General features: G+C 37.5%; 1 protein-coding gene across 5 annotated transcripts in view; it reads left to right on the top strand.

Moving 5' to 3' along the window:
* The window catches only part of HERC2 (HECT and RLD domain containing E3 ubiquitin protein ligase 2), a 278650-nt gene that overhangs the window by 173664 nt on the left and 80147 nt on the right, over positions 1-24839 (top strand). For all 5 annotated transcript variants that reach the window (XM_036876980.2, XM_036876984.2, XM_036876983.2 and 2 more), the window contains 7 exons: positions 14938-15128; positions 15854-15959; positions 16045-16136; positions 19101-19276; positions 22804-22915; positions 24420-24501; positions 24604-24747. In XM_036876980.2, the coding sequence (XP_036732875.2) occupies positions 14938-15128; positions 15854-15959; positions 16045-16136; positions 19101-19276; positions 22804-22915; positions 24420-24501; positions 24604-24747 (903 nt within the window). The remainder of the gene's footprint in view (positions 1-14937; positions 15129-15853; positions 15960-16044; positions 16137-19100; positions 19277-22803; positions 22916-24419; positions 24502-24603; positions 24748-24839) is intronic.

Here is a 24839-nt window from a genome sequence, read left to right on the forward strand (position 1 = left end):
TGCACAATCATTAATCCACCCCAAGCCTAATTTTCATCAGTCTCCAATCTTCTGAGGCATAACAAACAAGTTCTTACATGGAGAACAAATTCTTACATAGTGAATAAGTTGCATGATGAACAGTACAAGGGCAGTCATCACAGAAACTTTCAGTTTTGCTCATGCATTATGAACTATAGACAGTCAGTTCAAATATGAATACTCATTTGGTTTTTATACTTGATTTATATGTGGATACCACATTTCTCTCTTTATTATTATTATTTTTAATAAAATGCTGAAGTGGTAGGTAGATACAAGATAAAGGTAGAAAACATAGTTTAGTGTTGTAAGAGAGCAAATGTAGATGATCAGGTGTGTGCCTGTAGACTATGTGTTAATCCAAGCTAGACAAGGGCAATAAAACGTCCACGTATGCAGAAGATTTCTCTCAGAACGGGGGAGGTGAGGTTCTAAGCCTCACCTCTGTTGATCCCCAATTTCTCACCTGATGACCCCCCTGCGACTGGGCCTGTCTTAGGTTGTTCCTCCCTTGAGCAATCTTACCTGTCTCTGGCTAACCAGTCATCTTCCGGGGCCATACAGGGAAATGTAAAGTTGGTAAGTGAGAGTGAAGCCTTATTGTTTGAAATGGTTAGCTTTTTATTTCTTTGCATATTTATGCCCTGTAGCTTCTATGCCCAGCATTTGTCTTGAGGTGTCTTTACCACTTGGAAGAATTATGATACTCGGTAAATTTGATATGAGGCACGAATTCTATTTAAGGGTTGTAATTAGGAAGGAAGAAGAAAAGCTATAGAAGTAGCAGATGGAAGAAAACATGGGAAGATTGATTATTTCTTTGACATATCTTCTTGTAGAGTAACTTCAGCATGTATAGGTTTTAAGCTACTTCTTAAATGGCACACACACATTAACATAATAGGAGTATAGTTACATTACCAAAGCATATCTGTAATTACCAGCCATCTCCAGTGAAACCAAGAAAACCAGTTAGGCACCTTAGGCATTTGTGAAAACTTATCTATGATATGGTGGATATTGTCCAACTGAACTTGAACAGTCTGAGAGAAATCAGACAAATTAAAACAACCCATTCCTGGGGACTGTTCACATCCCTTGTGTTCTTTTAACAGTAAATAGTCTGTAGTTGTAAGATTTTGGAGCGCTACAATTTGCACTTCTCCAAATTCTTGGTTGAGTTCCAACAGTATAGATCCAGTCAAATTTGTTGTTTTACTGTATGCACAGGCCAGCTTAGATATCTCCTTCTTTCCCATGGCAAGTCCAGGAGCTGGTGGGATGAGTGCATCTACAGCTGTAGCAGTGTGTGGATCTTTGTTGGGGTTTTTTGATGATCGTCTTCTGGCATGAGTCTTCCAGAGAGTGCTGATGTTGGAAGTTCTCTTTCATATCGTTTCTTAGTTCATTTTCGGGGTAGCCCAATTAGGCTTTGATCTTCTGTATAAACGCAAACAGACCCTTTGCCTACACTTTTATATGCCCTTTATACCCTTGTGTAGAACTCATTGGAGGTTACCACACAGGAACTGCCCTTTTTTTGTTTTGTTTTGTTTTGTTTTTGGTATCACTAATCTACACTTATATGACGAATATTATGTTTACTAGGCTCTCCCCTATACCAGGTCCCCCCTATAAACCCCTTTACAGTCACTGTCCATCAGCATAGCAAAATGTTGTAGAATCACTACTTGCCTTCTCTGTGTTGTACAGCCCTCCCTTTTCTCCTACCCCCCATGCATGCTAATCTTAATACCCCTCTACTTCCCCCCCCCCCCACAATCCTTCCCTACCCACCCATCCTCCCCAGTCCCTTTCCCTTTGTTACCTGTTAGTCCATTCTTGGGTTCTGTGATTCTGCTGCTGTTTTGTTCCTTCAGTTTTTCCTTTGTTCTTATATTCCACAGATAAGTGAAATCATTTGGTATTTCTCTTTCTCCACTTGGCTTGTTTCACTGAGCATAATACCCTCCAGCTCCATCCATGTTGCTGCAAATGGTTGGATTTGCCCTTTTCTTATGGCTGAGTAGTGTTCCATTGTATATATGTACCACATCTTCTTTATCCATTCATCTATCGATGGACATTTAGGTTGCTTCCAATTCTTGGCTATTGTAAATAGTGCTGCGATAAACATAGGGGTGTACTGATCTTTCTCATACTTGATTGCTGCATTCTTAGGGTAAATACCTAGGAGTGCAATTCCTGGGTCAAATGGTAAGTCTGTTTTGAGCATTTTGATGTACCTCCATACTGCTTTCCACAATGGTTGAACTAACTTACATTCCCACCAGCAGTGTAGGAGGGTTCCCCTTTCTCCACAGCCTCGCCAACATTTGTTGTTGTTTGTCTTTTGGATGGCAGCCATCCTTACTGGTGTGAGGTGATACCTCATTGTAGTTTTAATTTGCATTTCTCTGATAATTAGCGATGTGGAGCATCTTTTCATGTGTCTGTTGGCCATCTGTATTTCTGTTTTGGAGAACTGTCTGTTCAGTTCCTCTGCCCATTTTTTAATTGGGTTATTTGTTTTTTGTTTGTTGAGGCGTGTGAGCTCTTTATATATTCTGGACGTCAAGCCTTTATCGGATCTGTCATTTTCAAATATATTCTCCCATACTCTAGGGTTCCTTTTTGTTCTATTGATGGTGACTTTTGCTGTCCAGAAGCTTTTCAGCTTAATGTAGTCCCACTTGTTCATTTTTGCTGTTGTTTTCCTTGCCCGGGGAGATATGTTCAAGAAGAGGTCACTCATGTTTATGTCTAAGAGGTTTTTGCTATGTTTTCTTCCAAGAGTTCAATGGTTTCATGGCTTACATTCAGGTCTTTGATCCATTTTGAGTTTACTTTTGTATATGGGGTTAGACAATGGTCCAGTTTCATTCTCCTACATGTAGCTGTCCAGTTTTGCCAGCACCATCTGTTGAAGAGATTGTCATTTCGCCATTGTATGTCCATGGCTCCTTTATCAAATATTAATTGACCATATATGTCTGGGTTAATGTCTGGATTCTCTAGTCTGTTCCATTGGTGTGTGGCTCTGCTCTTGTGCCAGTACCAAATTGTCTTGATTACTATGGCTTTATAGTAGAGCTTGAAGTTGGGGAGTGAGATCCCCCCTACTTTATTCTTCTTTCTCAGGATTGCTTTGGCTATTCGGGGTCTTTGGTGTTTCCATATGAATTTTTGAATTATTTTTTCCAGTTCATTGAAAATTGTTGCTGGTAGTTTCATAGGGATTGCATCAAATCTGTATATTGCTTTGGGCAGGATGGCCATTTTTACAATATTAATTCTTCCTAGCCAAGAGCATGGGATGAGTTTCCATTTGTTAGTGTCCTCTTTAATTTCTCTTAAGAGTGTCATATAGTTTTCAGGGTATAGGTCCTTTACCTATTTAGGTTTATTCCTAGGGATTGTATTCTTTTTGATGTAATTGTGAATGGAATTGTTTTCCTGATTTCTCTATTTCCTCATTGTTAGTGTATAGGAAAGCCACAGATTTCTGTGCGTGATTTTTGTATCCTGCAACCTTACTGTATTTCTATATCAGTTCTAGTAGTTTTGGAGTGGAGTCTTTAGGGTTTTTTATGTACAATATCATGTCGTTTGCATATAGTAACAGTTTAACTTCTTCTTTAACAATCTGGATTCCTTGTATATCTTTGTTTTGTCTTATTGCTGTGGCTAGGACCTCCAGTACTATGTTAAATAACAGTCGGGAGAGTGCGCATCCCTGTCTTGTTCCTGATCTCAGAGGAAAAGCTTTGAGCTTCTCGCTGTTCAGTATGATGTTGGCTGTGGGTTTATCGTATATGGACTTTATTATGTTGAGGTACTTGCCCTCTATACCCATTTTGCTAAGAGTTTTTATCATGAATGGATGTTGAATTTTCTCGAATGCTTTGTCAGCATCTGTGGAGATGATTATGTGGTTTTTGTCTTTCTTTTTGTTTATGAGGTGGATGATGGTGATGGGTTTTCAAATGTTGTACCATCCTTGCATCCCTGGGTTGCATCCTACTTGGTCGTGGTGTATGATCCTTTTGATATGTTTTTGAATTCGGTTTGCTAATATTTTATTGAGTATTTTTGCATCTACCTTCATCCGGGATATTGGTCTGTAATTTTCTTTTTTGTTGGGGTCTTTGCCTGGTTTTGGTATTAGGGTGATGTTGGTTTCATAGAATGAGTTTGGGAATATTCCCTCCTCTTCTATTTGTTGGAATACTTTATGGAGAATGTGTATTATATCTTCTCTGTATGTCTGATAAAATTCTGAGGTAAATCTATCTGGCCCATGTGTTTTTTTTTGGGTTGTTTTTTGATTACTGCTTCAATTTCTTTGCTGGTAATTGGTTTCTTTAGGTTTTTTGTTTCTTCCTTGTTCAGTTTTGGAAGGCTGTGTTTTTCTAGGAAGTTGTCCATTTCTTTTAGGTTTTCCAGCTTCTTAGCATATAGGTTTTCATAGTAGTCTCTAATAATTCTTTTTATTTCTGTTGGGTCCGTCGTAATGTTTCCTTTCTCATTTCTGATTCTGTTGATGTGTGTTGATTCTCTTTTTCTCTTAATAAGTCTGGCTAGAGGCTTATCTATTTTTTTTATTTTCTCAAAGAATCAGCTCTTGGTTTCATTGATTTTTTTCTATTGTTTTATTCTTCTCAATTTTGTTTATTGCTTCTCTGATCTTTATTATGTCTCTCCTTCTGCTGACTGTAGGCCTCATTTGTTCTTCTTTTTCCAATTTTGATAATTGTGACATTAGACTATTCATTTGGGTTTGTTCTTCCTTCTTTAAATATGCCTGGATTGCTATATACTGTCCTCTTAAGACTGCTTTTTCTGTGTCCCAGAGAAGTTGGGGCTTTGTGTTGTTGTCATTTATTTCCATATATTGCTGGATCTCCATTTTAATTTGGTCATTGATCCATTGACTATTTAGAAGTGTGTTGTTAAGCCTCCATGCGTTTGTGAGCCTTTTTGCTTTCTTGGTGCAATTTATTTCTAGTTTTATACCTTTGTGGTTGAAAAGTTGGTTGGTAGGATTTCAATATTTTTGAATTTAATTAGGCTCTTTTTGTGGCCTTGTGTGTGGTCTCTTCTGGAGAATGTTCGATGTGCACTTTGAGAAGAATGTGTATCCTGTTGCTTTTGCGTGTAGAGTTCTATAGATGTCTATTGGTCCATCTGTTCTAGTGTGTTGTTCAGTGCCTCTGTGTCCTTACTTATTTTCTGTCTTGTAGATCTGTCCTTTGGAGTGAGTGGTGTGTTGAAGTCTCCTAAAATGAATGCATTGCAGTCTATTTCCTCCTTTAGTTCTGTTAGTATTTGTTTCACATATGCCAGTGCTCTTGTGTTGGGTGCATGTATATTTATAATGGTTATATCCTCTTTTTGGACTGAGCCCTTTATCGTTATGTAATGTCCTTCTTTATCTCTTGTTATTTTCTTTGTTTTGAAGTCTATTTTGTCTGATACTAGTGCTGCAACAGCTGCTTTTTTCTCCCTATTGTTTGCATGAAATATATTTTTCCATCCCTTGAGTTTTAGTCTGTGCATGTCTTTGCGTTTGAGGTGAGTCTCTTGTAAGCAGCATATAGATGGGTCTTGCTTTTTTCTCCATTCTGTTACTCTATGTCTTTTAATTGGTGCATTCAGTCCATTTACATTTAGGGTGATTATCGATAGTAATGTAGTAATTGCCATTTCTGGCTTTAGATTCGTGGTTACCAATGGTTCCAGATTTCTTTCCTTACTATCTAAGAGTCTCATTTATCTCACTTAGTATGCTGTTACAAACACAATCTAAAGATTCTTTTCTATTTCTCCTCCTTTTTCTTCCTCCTTGATTCTTTATATATTAGGTATCAAATTCTTTGCTTTTTATCTGTCCCTTGATTGACTTTGGGGTTAGTCAATTTAATTTTGCATTTGCCTCGCAATTAGCTGATCCACCCTCCCTACCATGATTTTACTACCTCTGGTGACAGCTATCCAACCATAGGAACACTTCCGTCTGTAGCAGTTCCTCCAAAATAGGCTATAGGGATGGTTTGTGGGAGGTAAACTCTCTCAGCTTTTGCTTATCTGGAAATTGTTTAATCTCTCCTTCAAATTTAATCTTGCTGGATAAAGTAATCTTGGTTCCAGGCCCTTCTGCTTCATGGCATTTAATACATCATGTCACTCCCTTCTGGCCTGTAAGGTTTCTGCTGAGAAGTCTGATGTTAGCCTGATGGGCTTTCCTTTGTATGTGACCTTATTTCTGCCTCTGGCTGCTTTTAACAGTCTGTCCTTATCCTTGATCTTTCCCGTTTTAATTACTATGTGTCTTGGTGTTGTCTTCCTTGGGTCCCTTGTGTATGGGGATCTGTGGATCTCCATGGCCTGAGAGACTAAGACACTTTCTATCCCTTTTTCTCTCTCTTCTTCTTCTGGTATCCCTATAATGACCATATTGTTCCACTGAGATTGGTCACATAGTTCTCTCAATATTCTTTAATTTTTAGAGATCCTTTTTTCTCCCTGTGCCTCAGCTTCTTTGTATTCCTCTTCTCTAGTTTCTATTTCATTTATCGTCTCCTCCACCATATCCAACCTGCTTTTAATACCCTCCATCGTGTTCTTTAACGATTGGATCTCCAACCTGAATTCATTCCTGAGTTCTTGGATGTCTTTCCGTACCTCCATGAGCATGTTGATGATTTTTATTTTGAACTCCCTTTCAGGAAGAGTCACGAGGTCCATGTCATTTAAATCTTTCTCGGGAGCTGTATTAATAATTTTACTCTGGACAAGGTTCCTTTGGCGTTTCATGTTTGTATATGGCGCCCTCTAGTGTCCAGAAGAAGCTCTTGTCTGGAGCTGCTGAGCCCCTGAAGCAATGTCGGGGGTCGCAGGGGAGCGGTACTGGTGCCTGGGGGGAGGAAAGAGCTGTTCCCCGCCTCCCGGCTGCTGTGCCTGTCTCCAGTGCCTGAGCCAGTGGGCCTGCCACACACTTATGTTTTTGTCCCAGAGCAGCCAGATATGGATCCCTGCTTTCCACAAGCAGCCGGAATCCCAGTCTCCCCAGGAGCTCTGCCTGTATTAACTTTCCAACCCGGTAGTCATGCGAGTCTCATGAAAGCACCATGAAATGCAGGTTTGTGCTCCCGGCGCAGGACTCCGGAGCCAGGTATTCAGCAGTCCCAGGCCTTCCACTCCCTCCCTGCTCCGTTTCTCTTCCTCCCGCCGGTGAGCTGGGGTGGGGGAGGGGCTTGGGTCCCGGGAGCCACAGCTCTGGTACGTCACCCCGTTCGGGGAGGTCTGCTCTTTTCTCCAGGCGTGTGCAGTCTCACGCGTCCTCTTTCCTGTTGCTCTCTCAGGATTAGTTGCGCCAACTGTATCTTCTAATTGTATCCAGTTTCAGGAGGAAGCCTCTGTCTCTCCTCTCACGCCACCATCTTTAATCCTATCTTTTCTAAGAGTTTTATGGTTTCATGACTTACATTCAGGTCTTTGATCCATTTCGAGTTTACTTTTGTGTATAGGTTTAACAATAATCCAGTTTCATTCTCTTGCATGTTGCTGTCCAGTTTTGCCAACACCAGCTGTTGAAGAGGCTGTCATTTCCTCATTGTATGTTCATGGCTTCTTTATTATATAATAATTGACGGTATATGGATGGGTTTATATCAGGGCTCTCTAGTCTGTTCCATTAGTCTATGGGTCTGTTCTTGTGCCAGTACCAAATTGTCTTGAGTACTGTGGCTTTATAGTAGGGCTTAAAGTTAGGGAGCATAATCCCCTCAGCTTTATTCTTCCTTTTCAGGATTGTTTTGGCTATTCGGGGTCTTTTGTGCTTCCATATGAATTTTAGAATGATTTTCTTTAGTTTGTTGAAGAATGCTGTTGGTATTTTGATAGGAATTGTATTGACTGTAGATTGTTTTAGTCAGGATGGCCATTTTGACAATATTAATTCTTCCTGTCCATGAGATGACTTGCCAATATTTTATCTTGTTCTGTGGAGCCTCTTTTCACACTCTCTTGAAGGATTTAGTGATGCACAAAAGTGTGAGATTTTAATGAAGCCCGGTTTATCTGTTATTCCTTCTGTTGTCTATGCATTTGGTGTCATGTCTGCTTTTAGTATCAGTTTAAGAGACCTTTGCTAATTCCATAGTTTTGAAGATTAGTCCTATGTTTGTATCTAAGTGATTTGTAGTTAGGTCTTAAATTTATGTCTTTGATTTTTTTACATGGTATTATGCAAGGGTCCAATTTCATTGTTTTACATGTGATTGTATACAGTTTTCCCAACACTGTTGAAAAGACTATCCTTTTGCCACTGAATGGTCTTGGTACCTTTTTTGAAAATCACTTGATCACAGATGGGAGAATTTATTTCTGGGCTCCCAGTTCTGGTCTGTTGGTCTGTTTGCCTATACTATGCTCGTACCACATTGTATACTGTGATTATGATAGCTTTGTAGTAAGTTTGTAATTGGAAAGTGTGTATCCTCCAGAGTTTATCTTTCTTAAGATGTTTTGGTTGTTTGGTATCCTTTGCAAATCAGTTTCAATTTTGGTATAGATATTTCTACTTTTGTGAAAAACTATTTTGATAAGAATTGCATTGATTCTGTATATCGCTTTGGGCAGAATTGTGATTTTAATAATGTTAAGTCTTCCAACTCCATGTACAAGAGGTGTCTTTCTATTTACCTGAATCTTAAATTTCTTTCAGCAGTTTTTTGTGATTTCCTGTGTACAAGTCTTGTATTTTCTTGATTAAATGTATTCCTAAGTATTTTTCATGTACATTAAACAGAATTGATCTCTTAACTTCCTTTTTAGGATATTTGTTGTTTATGTAGAGAAATATACACTACACACATTTTCAACACATTGTGTGTGTTGAATTTGTATCCAGTACTTTCTGAATTGATTAGTTCTGACCGTTTTTGTGTGTGCTTTCTTTAGGGTTTCATGTTGTCTGTGAAGCAGAATAGTTTTACTTCTTCCTTTCCTGTTTGGATGCCCTATATTTCTTTTTTCTGCCTTACTGCATCATCTAGATGTTCTAGTACTGAGTTGAATAGAAGTGCCAGAGGTGGGCATCCTTGTCTTACTCCTGAACAGAGTGCTTTCATTCTTTCACCATTGAGTATAATGTTAGCTGTGGGCTTTTGTCATAAATAGCATAAATAGCCTTTATTATGTTGAGGAAGTTCCTTTCTAGTCCCAGTTTTTCTTGTCTTTATGTGGGAAATCTGTAGAGCTGTCTGCTTTTCAAAGCTAACTTTGGACACTCTTCTTTTTTCTTGATCAGCCTGCCATGGTTTTATCAATGTAATTAGTGTTCTCTGACAACTAACTTTTGGCTTTAGTTTGTTGTCTCACATACCTTTATTATTTTTTTCTTTTTCCTATGGAGTTTGGGTTTAGGTTGATTTTTTTTTTCCTGTTTTCTTGAGGTGAATACTTAGCTCTTTAATTTCTCACTTTGATCTTTTCTAATATAACTTACAATTTTAAATACATCTTTAAGCAAGGCTGCAACACTATCCTGCAATACTGATAAGTAGTAATATTCCGTTATTCATTTCAAGATTTACAACTCCATCAATTAGTAGAATTTCATGGGTATTATTTTCTTGAGTTCATCGTTGTTTAAATTTTCAAACATGCGTGCATTTTCTATGCATTATTTTCCTGGTTTTTGCATTGCATTCAGAGTATGTGCCCTGATTGATCTTTGATGTTTTCTTAAACTTCTGTGTGTTGAGATGACTCAGCATCTGATGGGATTTTATAAATGTTTTATGTGTACCTAAAAGAATGTCTCCTGCAGTTTCTGTAGTGAAGTTAGTGTTTGCTTTGTGTATCTTTATCTCAATCTTTCTGTATTCTTGTATTTTAGACATGTAGCTTGTAAGTTGTGGATAGATTTTTCGAGTATCAGTGTGATAATTTTTGTTTTTTATTTGGTTCACTTTGTTAGTTACATATACAGCAATTACCAATATGTTTTTATTCAGATTGGTCAACTTTTCTGTGTTTGTTACTTGTTCCTCCTGTTTTCTGCCTTTCTTTCTTCATTACATTTTCTGACTAATGTTTTCATTATTTCACAGCCTCCTCTCCCCTCCAGTTACTGGTGTAGAAGTTACACATATTTTTTTGCTTTTTTCCCCGAAACTTCTGACTTTTTAATATGGAAATTTTATAATGTACATAAATAGAGTACCTGGCTTCAACAATTAATTAATCTTGTTTCATTTATACTCCTATCCACCAGACTACACTCCAAACTAGATCATTTTAGAATTAATCCCAAACACCATAATGTTTTACACACATTTTTTAATGTATTTTTAAAAAGATAAGGATTCTTTAAAAAAGACATTGAAATATCATGTCATCTCATAATTATTGTTCTTTTTTTACTATTGATTTAAATCAAAATCCAAGTAAATTCCACATATAGCACTTGTTGATATGTCTCTTCTTTTTTTATCTTTAATTTTTTTATTTAAGTGTAGTTAATATACAGTCTTCTGTTGGTTTCAAATGTACATCACAGTGTTTCAACAGTCCCCATAATCAGCTTCTGTTGTGATTGCGAATTATTGTGCACCTTTATTCCCCTCTCCACCTTTACCTGTCCCAACACTTCCCCTTTGAAAACCGCTAGCCCCTTCTCGGAGTCTGTGAGTCTGCTGCTGTTTTGTTCTTTCAGTTTTGCTTTGTTGTTATACTCCACAAATGAGGGAAATCATTTGGTACTTGTCTACTCCGCCTAGCTTATTTCACTGAACATAATATCCTCTAGCTCCATCCGTGTTGTTGCAAATGGTAGGATTTGTTTTCTTCTTATGGCTGAATAATACTCCATTGTGTATATGTACCACATCTTCTTTATCCATTCATCTACTGATGGACACTTAGGTTGCTTCCATATCTTGGCTATTGTAAATAGTGCTGCGATAAACATAGGGGTGTATATATCTTTTCAAATCAGGGATTCTGTTGTCTTCAGGTAAATTCCTAGGAGTGGAATTACTCGGTCAAATGATATGTCTATTTTCAGCTTTTAAGGAACCTCTATACTGCTTCCCAGAGTGGTTTCACCAATTTACATTCCCACCAACAGTGTAGGAGGGTTACTATTTCTCCACATCCTTGCCAGCATTTGTTGTTTCTTACCTTTTGGATAGTGGCTGTTTTAACCAGTGTGAGGTGATATCTCATTGTGATTTTAATTTGCATTTCCCTGATGATTAGTGATGTGGAGCATCTTTCCATGTGCCTGTTGGCCATTTGTATTTATTTCTTCTTTGGAGAAGTGTCTGTTCATGTCTTCTGCCCATTTCTTAATCAAGTTATTTGTTTTTTGGGTGGTAAGGTGTATGTGTTCTTTGTATATTGTATATTTTGGATGCTAACCCCTTATCCGATGAATCATTTACAAATATATTCTCCCATACTATGGGCCATCTTTTTGTTCTGCTCATGGTGTCCTTTGCTGTATGAAAGCTTTTTAGTTTGATGTAGTCCCACTTTTTCATTATTAGTTTTGTTTCCTTTCCCCATGATGTGTCCAAGAAAAAATCGAGATTTTTGCATATGTTTTTTTTTTGAAGAGTTTAATGGTTTCATGAACATTCAGGTATTTGATTCATTTCTGGTTTACTTTTGTGTATGAGTTAGACAATAATCTAGTTTCATTCTCTTAACGTGTAGCTGTCCAGTTTTTGCCAACACCAGCTGTCTTTTCCCTACTGTATATTCATGGCTTCTTTATCGTATATTAATTGACTATGTATGCTCGGGTTCAAATCTGGGCTCTCTATTCTGTTCCTTTGATCTATGGGTCTGTTCTTGTGCAAGTACCAAATTGTTCTGATTACTGTGACTTTGTACTAGAGCTTGAAGTCAAAGAACATAATTCCCTCAGCTTTGTTCTTCTTTGTCAGGAGTGCTTTGGCTTTTTGGGGTGTTGTGGTTCCAAATGAATTTTAGAACGTTTGTTCTAGTTCATTGATGAATGCTGTTGGTATTTTGATAGGGATTGCATTGATCTGTAAATTGCTTTGGGCAGGATGGCCATTTAGATAATCTTAATTCTTCCTATCCATGAGCATGGGATAGATTTCCATTTATTGATGTCTTATATAAGTTCTGTCGTGAGTGTCTCATAGTTTTCAGAGTAAAGGTCTTTCCCCTCCTTGTTTAGGTTTATTCCTAGGTATTGTTTTTGATGCAATTGTAAATGGAGTTGTTTTCCTGATTTCTCTTTCTGCTAGTTCATTGTTAAGGTATAGGAATGTGATGGATTTCTTTGTGTCAATATTGTATCCTGGAACTTTGCTGAATTCGCTTATTAGTACTAGTAGTGTTTTGGTAGAATCTTCTGGGTTTTCTATGTATAATATCATGTCATCTACAAATATGACAATTCAACTTCTTCCTTACCAGTTTGGATGCCTTTTATCTCTTTGTGTTGTCTGATTGCTGTGGCTTTAGTGTGTTTTTATGTACTATATGAGTAGTTATATGTGTCACACGTTTTTGGTTTAGTAGTTACTCAATATGGTGTAACATTCATCTTTGACTTACCAAATTTTAATATTATTTAGTATTTTTACCCTTCTCCTAAGCAGTGCAAGGAAGGACCTTAACTCTCCTTAATTTCATTTACCCTCATTATGATTTAAAATATCATGGTTTTAATGTAATGCAATTTTACACATGTACATTTTAATAATTTGATGTAATTTAAATTTAATAATAATCATATAAGACATGTTATTGTATATAGTCAGTATTTGCTCAGGTTTTTCACATATTTAGCAGTGTAATTTTTCTCTATTCCTTTGTGAATCTTTCATTTTACATCTGTCATTTTTCTCCTACCCAGAGATTTTTTTCTTACCCTTGATATTTTCTTTTATGCCTGTCTGTGGTTATGAATTTTGTTCTTGTGTGCCTGAAAATGTCTTTATTTCTCTTTTCAGTTTTGAAAAATATTTTTGCTGAGAATTTTCTTTAAGCACTTTAAAATACTATTCTGTTGTAATTCAGTTTATTTCTGCTCAAGTCAGCTGGAACTGTACTGTTCCATTAAAGCTGGTCAGTCTGTATTTCCCCTTAGTTTGCTTTTAAGATATTCATTTGTTTTTATCTTACACAAATTTTACATGTACATAGAGGTGCATTTCTTTATATCTATCTTCCTTGTGGTTGGTAAGGTCCTTTATTTACTTATTTAATTTATTTTCCAGCTTTAGTGAGCGATAATTGACATATAACTTCATGCCAGTTTATTAAGGTGTTCAGTGTGATGCCTCGGTACACACATATATTGTGAAGTGATAACCACAGTAAGGTTAATTGGTTAGTTAGCACATTCATCACCTTACATAATTACCTTTCTGTGTGTGTGTTTGGTGAGACCGTTTAAAATCTACACTCCTTAGTTCCAAAGCAGGGCTTTTAAGATCTGTGGCAATATCTTTGTCAGTTCTGGAAATTTTTCAGTCATTCCATATTTCTTCAAATAATTGTCTCTGTCCTATTTTCTCTTACTCCCTTTTTTGGGACTCCTATCACCTCTGTCAGACTGTATCTCTATCTTGTAAATCTTTTACCTTCTCATTTGTTTTCTAAACTTTTACTCCTCAGTTCTTCATTCTTAGTGTTTTCTACTGATGCACTTTTCATCTGAATCTAGTCTGGTGATAAAGCTATTCATTGAGTTCGTAACTTTAATTACAGTATTGAATAGTTCTAGTCTGATTTTTAGTAGTTTCTGATTCTCTGCTGAAATAGTGTCTTTTCAAGCATAGGAAGTACAGTTATTTTAAAATCTGTGTCTCATAACTAGTATCTGGAGCCTCTGTGGGTTTATTTCTGTCGGCTCTCATTTCTAGTAGATTTTAGTCATGTTTTCTTGTCTCTTCATATGCCATTATGTACTGGATATTGTATTGAACAAATTAATTTATTGAATCAATTTGAGGCCTAAGATACTCTTATTCCGGAGATTGGGGAGAGAGGGTTGGTCTTCCAGGTAACTGAGGTAAGTAACTCTCAGAGCTCACTTCAATCAGGACTCAGAGATGAGATTTCATGCTGAGCTGCATCTGTAAAAACAAAACCCTGCATAATTCACCATTCCTCTTCAGGGTTCTTCTTGTTGAGATCCCAACCCAAAGTGTGGATTTGTCTGTGGCCATCCTGTCCCCTTGTCTCCTGGTGGGCTCTAGACTCCCATTTCCCGGTCCCTGCTTGCATTAGGCCATCAGGAGTGCTGTGTGTGCTCGGAGGCTCTCCTTAGAAACCAGCAGCATCAGGGAAAAGCAGCCTGTGAACCGTCGTGATGCTCGCCTGCTTGCCTCCTTTCATCTCAGCCTTCCTCAGATTCTTGTCCTGTAATTCTTTACCAGCTAGTTAACTGATATTTTCAAGATTTATTCATCTTCAAATGTTTTGTCTGCCTCTTCTAGTTGTCCTCATGGAAGAGCTAGATGAACTTCCAGATTTGCCACTTAATGGAAGTAGAAATTGTTCACAAATTTGTTTTTGCTTTGCATTTATAAAAGCACCATGAATAAGAGTGTTTTCAATAAGCACTGCTACTGAACTTACCCTCAGCTTATATGTGTCCTTCCGTCTGGAAAGACTTCACTCTATTGTTACTTGAGAGGGGCAAGTGTAATAAATCATAGCAATATATGAACTTCATCTCATAAATTGGTGTAAGATAACTTGACTAGATTTTTTGAAACCATTTTAGGTATTAGCTCTTTTTTATTTGAAAACTTACTATTTTCTTGAATGAAGAAACTCATCACTATGTAATATTCTTTATTTCTTGGTTGAAAGGTTCTACCCGACAAGTATTAACATTGTTTGATCACCATTGTACAGGACAGTCTGCGATATTTTGTGGCCGTTCTGGAAAGCAGCTGAAGCGTTGCCCCAGCAGTCAGCCAGGAATGATGCTGGACAGCTGGGCCCGGATGGTGAAGAGCCTAAACGTGTCGTCCTCTGTGAACCAGGCTTCTCGTCTTATTGATGGCAGCGAGCCCTGTTGGCAGTCATCCGGTTCCCAAGGAAAGGTAATGTGCCATGGGACACTTCTAGAAACACTTTTATTCAGATGGCTTTACCTTTTAAAACTTAAAAGTGAACTTTGAAAAACCTGCTAAGTTATACTGTGATGGCACCTGTCAGGAGTCATTTTATATTTTCATTCAGAATTATTTTAAAGTTACAGAGTAATATAGCATCCAGTTTTTAGAGTCAGAGATTTTAAACAATATAGGTAACAGATTTATCTGACTTGCCAATGTTAGAGGGTGTAGTTATTTATTTTTTTTAACCACTTTACATAAAATGTACAAGTTCAGATTCTGCTTCTGGTTAGAAATTTTTCTAATATATCTTAACAAATGTGTGTTGATCTTTGGAATACTATCATAATTGCACTTATGTGTGGATATTCATTTTCGGACATACAGGTCAGATTTGGGAAGAAGGGCTTTTTGTCCATCTTGACTCTAGTATTTTCTATAACCCACTCCTTGATGGGTATAAAGTGACCACTCTAGATTAGGAGTTCATAAACACATCATTTCTGGGGCTTAGAATGAGACTTTATTCTGGTGACAAGTAATGGAGTAGAATACTCTTGTTTCTTCCAGCTTAAAGTTGAGTTCTTTCTTTCTCATACCACATTATATATTTTAAAAATCTTAATGTGGATTCAAGCCTTAGTGATACTGTTGTAGTAGCTAAAATACAGATGAATTTTACTAACTGAGGAATGCCTTTTCTTTTCAAGCATTGGATTCATTTGGAAATTTTCCCAGATGTTCTTGTTCATAGATTAAAGATGATAGTAGATCCTGCTGACAGTAGCTATATGCCTTCCCTGGTTGTGGTGTCAGGTAATTGAATTAGTTTACTCAAAAGTATCTTCTATCTTAAGATAAAAATGCCTTTGTCTGATTCCTTTACCCCTTTTTTCCATAGGTGGAAATTCCCTAAATAATCTAATTGAACTAAAGACAATCAATATTAACCCCACTGATACCACGGTGTCCCTTCTGAATGATTGCACAGAGGTGAGTAGGTGTGGTAGTTTTGCAATGATTTGCAAATGACAAATGGGGGTGACATTTTTGACCATGGCTATACTAACACCAAGCCCATTTTTCTCCCTTAATCAAGTAATTGTATTTATCTTAAAATTTGACATGTATATAGCTTGAATTTGCTGCCTACCAGGTCAGCTTGAAAAGGAAACAGAATAAATTTTATTCTGTCTTCACTAAGAAGCAAGGGTAAATGCTAGCAGAATTGTCACCAGCCCTGTCAGGCTGTTCTTTGCATCCAGCCCAGTGTTGTTTTAATTAAACATCTGTTAGTGTGGGGTGGTTTTTCTGGCCACAGCTGGGACACTGAAATGCTTTTGTTTTCACGTCTGTTGGCATCAAGTGCTGAGCTTGTCATGAAGTGCTGAATTACTGGTTTGATTGGTAATAAGATAATTTCCAGAATGGATCCAGGTTTACCGTATCTCTTGAAAACTCTCTCTGGGACAATCAGTGAGGCTCCTTTAAACCGTACCACTGTATTACGGGGCAGTGGGACTGTCTGTCCAGTCTCCCGGTAAATCTTTCTGCACTGATGTTAATACTCTCTTAATAAACTAAATATATTTAAAATAATACAAATTAAGGCATTTTTTTATGTTACCTATACTGTCATCTCATGAGGACTCAGTTGATATAATGACAGTGGATAAAATATCAAGTAATTAACTTTTTATTCATCTGAAGTTAATTATAAGTGGCTTTATTTTTAAATAATTAAATGTGGTTCACCATCCATCATTATTACTATTATTAGGTCTGCTCACAAAAGACAGATTTAAGGTGATCTAGTATGCTATTTAAAAGAAGCTGATACATGGCCTATGATAGGTTCATTTGTTCAAGGGTGAGAGGTTCGTAACTTGTATTTAGAGTCTGTGGGAATGTACCAACTTCTTTCTCCAGGTCCAGGGGTTGATGACCTGGCTGTTGTGTACACCAGAAGGTTTTTGTTTTATTTTCTTCCAATCCTCAGTATGAATAGAATTATGGGACACTGTTCATTATTGAATGTCATCTCACTGCTTTGTGATATACTGATTAGTTTATAGTTAATACTAGTCATGTTAATAAATGAATAAACTAACAAATTATTAAAATGAAATATAATACAGAGTTTTTCAGAAAAAAATACAGAATTGCAGTGCATTTTTTTGCCAACTCATTGCTAACTAACAACACAGCTTGTCTAATATCTCAGTTACACTGTTGAATATTTTTGTATTTCAAGCAAATCAGTAACTACAGAATTAATTTGATCAGTAATTAATGGAGATTATTACTCATAAAAGATCTGTTAACAAATCCAGTAAATCTTCAATTTAAAACAGTTTATTATGTAGATTTGATAAGTACTGAATAGTGTGTATAAAGTATGAGATACATGAGGCATTGTTTGTACTTGGAAAACTTACGACCCACTCTCCATCCCTCTAACCAACTTAAGAACTAGAATATTACCATTTCTGCAAAGCTACTGAACTCTCTAGCATTGCCTTTTTCTACAAAAATGGCTCATTATGGGAATTTTCTAACATAACCAAATATAAAATTTACTGAATCCCCCTTGAACCTATCATCCCTCTTCAACAGTTTTGAGTGATTTTGCCAGTGTCTCTCCACTTATGGGTCCCCACTGTTTTTTTTTTTTTACTTCTGGAGTGTTTAAAGCAAGTCCTACACATGACCTTATTTCAATAATGTATACTTTAGTATTCATTTCCAACAAAGACTTAAGCAGTGTAAGCACAGTGCCATTATCACACCTATTGTGCTTTAATAGCATACAGTACTCAGTGTTTGAATGTTCTCAGTTATCCCATAAATGTCCTTTTGAAGTTGTTTTGTGTGAGTCATAAGTCAAACAATGCTTTCACGTTGTACTTCACTTAAGTCTTAATTTTCATGTTTTTTTTTCTTGTGAAAGAAAGAAGCTGGGTCTTTTTTATTTTTCATGTAGAGTTTTTCATCTCCCATTTTGTCTTCTGTATCCCTTGTTTTGTTCACCCTGTGCTGAATGTCATCGGTGGATCCTGAGGTTTGATCAGGGCCAGTTGAGGCAGTAAGAAGTCAGTGGTGGTGTGTGTGCTTCCTGCCGCGTCCCCCTGTTCTCATGAGATACAGGATTAGAGGAATTCTTTAAATACCCATGCAGGATGCAGGGCATCTGCAGAACAAAGAACCAGCTATGACAGATGAGTGGCAAAGGAATTACAGAGGGAGCTTGCATTTTGTTTGGATCTTGATTTGAACAAGTCAGTGATACAAAGATAAGATGATCAGAAAATTTGACTGCTGGTGGCTTATTAAATGATATAAGGAATTATGGTTCTGGCTGTGATAATAGTCATGTTGACATATTTTTTAAATGCCCATGTTTCAGTGATACATACTGAAGCTTTGAAACAGTATACTGCCTGGAATTTTCTTATGATAATCCGTACGTGAACAAATTTGGTCATTCGTTGATAATTGTTGAACTACTTGATGGGATCACAGCGCTAGTTGTGCTATTTTCTCTACTTTATATATATTCAACTATTATTATTTTGTTTTAAAAATGATGGCTCTGTGAACTACCTGACATTTAATCTCTTGCTTAGTTTATCTTGGTTCAAGGAAGCTTTTAAGACAGAAAGGTTTATTTTGAATGCAGTCATTCAGTAAGGGTATCATACTATTTCATTTTAGTAAGAAAATCAGTATGAGTACCTTGGATAGACACACTTGGTGAATTAATGACTTCCTTTGAAGGCAAACCCTATGGCAATATGTCTGCATTAACTTTGCTTAACTTGATGTTTCCAGAACCCAAGTAAAGGAAGGAGCTCTGAGTTTGCACATATCCCATATCTCAAATGTTCTGCTCTCGAGGTGAAGTATCTAATGTGTTTGATTCTAAAGAGTCTGTAGCACACTGTTTTTTGTGTCTAGTATCACAGGTATATTGAAATTGCAATAAAGCAGTGCAGGAGCTCAGGGATTGATTGTAAAATCCATGGTCTGATCCTGCTGGGGCGGATCCGTGCAGAGGAGGAAGATTTGGCTGCAGTTCCATTCCTAGCTTCTGATAATGAAGAAGATGATGACGAAAAAGGCAACAGTGGGAGGTGAGAGCTGTCTGCTACTGGTGGTGCCCATTCCAAAATTCTCACTTCAGAACTAAATACTTAATTAGCGTGTATCTCGTATGAGAGTAATGTTACGACCACAGGAATGTTCGTTAAATTTTAGTTGAGTCTTCAAAAATAATAATTCAATTTAATTTTAAGAAAATGTTTAATTTAGAGAGAGGTAAAATACCAGCAAAAAGTAGAAATAAAAATGTTTAATCTACCTAAAATATCACTGCTAATATTTTGATATATATTCTTGTAGTTTTCTTTTTTCTCTGTCCCTAATTGTGTTTTCCTGTGAAATGCTATGGTTTGGTATGTACTTTATACCTTTTTTGCTAAGTATTCTATAGTTAACTTTTAAATTAAAAAATATATATATATGTTGAAATATACATGGCATAAAATTTACTATCTTAACCATTTTTAAGTGTACACTTCAGTGGTGTTAAGTGCATTCACATTATTGTACGTGAATGACATCCATCTTCAGAAAATCCATATCATTAAGTAGTCTTGTGTCGTATATTTTATTGAGTGAAGTATTTTACCTTATGACAGTGTTCTCATTTACTCATTCAGTTCCTTATTTGTATGAGCAATGTGGTGATGATTGTTCCTGTGTTTACTCATTCCCCATGATAAATTGAACACCTACTGTGGACTGAGCTGTGTTCTCTGTCCTGTGAATGCCTTGGTGAATATGCAAAATAAAATCCGACAAGCACACACTCATTAGAGCGCCTTCTGGCGTGGGAAGCGCACAGAGGAGAGGTGCGGGTGATTTGAGAGTCTACAAAGGGGCATGGTCTGCCAGGAGAGCAGGGAAACTTCCCCCAAAGGCATGCTTCCAGGAAGAGTCAGAGTTACCAAAGCAAAGTAGGCGGGGAAGGGTGTTTTGGGCAGGAAGATGGCATATACCAAGGGCAAAGAAAGCTATCTGTCAGGTTACTGCACATCTTTTTATTCCAAAGCGTGTGTGGAGGACTGGTGTGTGCAGAGGCTGTTCGAAGCCCCATTTACATCCCAGCAGCAAACAACATAGACAATCACTGTCTTCAAGATAAGTTGCGTTTTCCTTAGGTGAATTACTGAAAGTGAAGTTGCTGAGGGGAAGAATGTGGGAAATGAGCTGGTGTGTGTCACTGCTGTATTGCTGGTGTGGCCAGGTGCTTGCCAGAAGTGCGTAAGGAGGCAGGTACCAGTGCTGGCCGAGCTCTGCTGACCTTGGTACTCAGGGCTTTCTGGAGTGCAACGTAAGCAGCTCTTCTTGAAACAAAGGAGCCATGCACTATACTGCTATTAAGCCCATTCTCTTAGTCATCAGTGGGTGGCAACTGTGATAATAAATCAGTTATTCTAGGATTCTGTGACCTTGGGTTTAAATTCTGTCCTGTGTTATTTCAGAGCCTTTGCATAGATGTTGGAAAGAAAATAGTATATATAACACTATGTTATCTAGAATATACATTTTATGTTATAGCTCAAACTGATTGTATCTATGTACATTAAGTTCCAGAAATACTAGTCCCTTTAAATAAATCATTGGCATTTTAAAAAGAATTATAGATTCACATTTTCTTATTCAGTACTACTAAAGTGAATTGGGCAAATGTAATTAATACATGTACTGTATATGTGAAATAACCAAAAAAGTTTGAGCTTTTATTCATTGATGAAATTTTTATGTAATTGAATCATTAGCAGAGGAAATTCTAGATATTTGAATGTAGTAGGTTTTTTTGTTTTTTTTTTCTGTCAGCTATCATTAATTAGCTAAAGACTTGAGGATGAGTGAGTAGTCCAAGCAGTCTCCCACAGGGCAGGCACCCAGCTGGGGTTCACCCATACTAATTACCTGCTGGTCTCCATTCCAACTGATTGATAATCATGCGAGACCATTCGTCAGTTAGCTTGAATGTCACTCCTGGCATCCTGTACACATTTTTTACTAAAAATGTGTTATAAGGTATTTCAAGTACTGATGGTCTCCAACTTATGATGGTTTGACTTAATGACTTTTCAACTTTGTGATGGTGTAAAAGCAATATGACTTCAGTAGAATCTGTACTTTGAATTTTGAATTCTGATCATTTTCTAGGCTAGCCATAAGTGGCATGAACCTCCTGAGGCTGGCTGGGCAGCAGCAGTGAGCCACAGCTTTTGTCGGCCACACGGTCACGAGGGTAAACAGCCTATACATACTTACAGCCATTCTGTACCGACACAGCCATTCTGTTTTCACTTTCGGTACATATTGAATCATTTACATGAGATATCAACACTGTTGTAAAATAGGCTCTGAGTTAGATAATTTTGCCCAACTGTAGGCTAATGTAGGTGTTCTGAATATGTGTCAGGTAGGCTAGGCCAAGTATGATGCTTGGGAGGTTAGGTGTATTAAATGCATTTCACATTATGATATTTCCTACATACTTGGATTTATTGGGATATAACTCCATTGTAAGTCAAGGAAGACTGATAATTACAGTGTTTGTGTACTTTCTCTCTTGTGCCTGGTATCAGATGAAGAGCTTTCCTACATTTTCATTTCCAAATCATGAAATTTTGATCCCTTAAATATTAATTGGTATATGATACGTTAAAAAATCTTACCTACCTAGAACCTAGTTTCTTCTTAGTTGTTCATCTTAGTTTATATATATAGAACAGAAGTATACAAAAAACTCGAAATGTCAAACAGAAGAAGCAGTTCCTTAGTGCCTGGCATCAAACTAACAACCAAGAAAATCTAACAGTGTCCCCTGTACTCTGTGGTCTTATCAAGCTCAAGAATTAAAGTGCTTTGTTGACTAAACTTCCCGCCCATTCAGGGCAGGGCAGGAGATGGGGTAAGCGAGGTGGCAGGAGCCAGCTGGCAGACTTGTGCTTCAGGAGCCTCAGGGTATGGGGCAGGTCTCTGGGAGGACAGGGGCGTGGGGACCTCCAGCCCAAGCTGGCTAGGGTGGTGGGCAGAGGATGTAAAGAAAATGGCACTTTGCTTTGGGACATTTGTCTGTGCTACAGTATCTTAAAGGTATTTTGGCTGCCTTTATTTTACTATTTCTTTGGGGGAAAAGAATGACCAAACAGATGTCTAGATTTAGGGACATTGCCACAGTGCCAGGCCCCAGAGGTGATTCTTGGGGCCATTTAACCAGTGTCTTCTCCAGTTACACTTGTCATAGCTGTGTGTTGAGGTGATGGGTGGGAATTGCTCTGAGTCAGTAAAACAGCTTTTATAAGTAAGATGAAAGAGAACTGCATAGTGCATCATAGAAAGATATTCACCAAAAATAAAAAGTTAAAATTCTCGTATTAAAAGGTAGCATGCTGGTATCTAGAAATTTTGACCCTCTGGAATACCCCTGCATACACTTAAGGATTTATTGTATTAAAACTTTAAAGCGTTTTCGATAGTAACCAGCAAACTGTGTGTGCTTGAGGTTTCTTTCCTTTTTACTTCTTGAAAACTTTTTATGCTGAGTGTCTACTTCTGCCTTTATTTTTCCTTTGGCTAGCCTCATTAGAAAGAAGGCTGCGGGGCTGGAGTCAGCGGCCACGATAAGAACCAAAGTGTTCGTGTGGGGACTGAACGACAAGGACCAGCTGGGTGGGCTGAAAGGCTCTAAGGTATTCTGCCCCGACTCCTGACCCCCACCCCCAGCCCTGGTCCGGGTTGCCGGCTTTGGCTGTTACCATGGGCCTGAGGCAGGGCTTTCTGGTGCCCTTGGGCCAGAGGCCCAACAACAGCCAGGCTTCTTTTGAAGTTTTTATAATGGTTTTACCTCTTATATGTTGTTTTTAAAATTGATGTTTCCAAAGAAATCTGGACCTGAACTCACATACATTATCAAGTTTGGTTTGGTTTCTTTAAAGCCTCTGTCCTTGGAAAATAGTGCACTTTAGGTAAAGTTTTGCATTATTGCTGCTTTGTAAACTAGAAAATACACTTGAAAAGATTTGGTAAGTGGATGAAAATTGTAGACTATAATTATATTTATCTTGCTTTCTCTACAATAAACATTTTTGCTTACTGTGAACAAAACAGTGTATAAAAATATGCCATAGTGATGTGAAGATGAGCACGATGTGATGTAAAGAATAGAAACAACAAATGATTCATTTGAACTAGGGTTGAATTCAGTATCTGTTATATTCCTCAGTGTCTCTTAACTGCGGAGCCACAAAACCAAGTCCTTCAAATTTGGGTGCCTGGAAACAGTTTCTCTTCAGGTGAACATCTGCTTCTTTTTAGTGTTTTGAGATTTCACCCATCATACGATCCCTTATCACCTGCATTGTGGAGAAACTGAAAAGGAAGTTAGAACTTATTTATTTTTAAATATCTCCTTTCAAGTATAATGAATTTCAAGTTCAAATGAATCCTTTTTTGAACAGCCTTGAATTATGTTTGTGTTTTAAGGCTCCTGAACTCCATTTGGAGGTGGGCAAGGGGCAGTAAGTTTTGGGAATCTTAGCTGTGATCATCCAGGGCTGTCTAGGGGATCCTGAGGCCTGTGGTCCTTGTTGGAGTCTGCGTGTGAAGCAGAGGGTTGGCATTCCACAGCTGTAAGGAAAGTTCTTTCTTCCACTGTAGCAGTGACTATGGGATAATTCTGACATGGGAACCATAAAGTATTTTTTTTTAGTCAAGGGCTTTAAGAACTTTAAATTAAATCATACCCATCTACAATGGGAATCTTTAGAGATGTCAGAATCAACAAGAATGAGGACATGGCTTGAAATAAAATGTAGTTTTGTTTGTTTATATGTTAACATGATGTGTATTTTATTTTTCCCCTTTTCTTATGGTGATGTTCAGATGTGCACTGGTGAAAGAATGGGCCTGAGCCCTTGGGTCCCTCTGCCAGCTTCAGCAGTCACCAGCAGATGCTGGTTGCAGTTTTTGCCCTAATTTTCTACCCACCCCTACCCCTGTTTACCTTAAAGTAAATCTTAGTATATCCTTTTTATCCTTAAAATACTTCAGTGTGTAATCTAAGAAAAAAGAACTTTATTGGTTAATATAACCATGCAAATCAATAGTAGTTCCTTTTATCATCTAATAAGGCCACCTGTAATTTTCAAAGTGTAAATAAAATTATCTTTTTCCTTTTAAAAAATCCTGTTCTAGATAAAGGTTCCTTCATTCTCTGAGACATTGTCTGCATTGAATGTAGTACAGGTGGCTGGTGGTTCTAAAAGTTTGTTTGCAGGTATGATTATTTTAATATTTAAAAAACATTTAAGATATGCTTAGTGCTAAAAACATGGCTTTATGTTGTGGAAAGTGAGTTGTCCTCTCTTGTTCCTTTTAGTGACTGTGGAAGGGAAAGTGTACGCCTGTGGAGAAGCCACAAATGGCCGGCTGGGTCTCGGCATCTCCAGCGGGACTGTGCCCATCCCTCGGCAGATCACGGCTCTTAGCAGTTATGTGGTCAAGAAGGTGGCCGTTCACTCAGGTACCAGGACAGAGTTGGCACCCATATGTAGAAAGCCTATTGCTTATGCTCTGCAAATAGCTAGGGCCTGTAAATCATTTTCCCTAGGGTAT

The sequence above is a fragment of the Manis pentadactyla genome, chromosome 18 (genome assembly GCF_030020395.1).
Source record: "Manis pentadactyla isolate mManPen7 chromosome 18, mManPen7.hap1, whole genome shotgun sequence".
NCBI lineage: Eukaryota > Metazoa > Chordata > Mammalia > Pholidota > Manidae > Manis > Manis pentadactyla.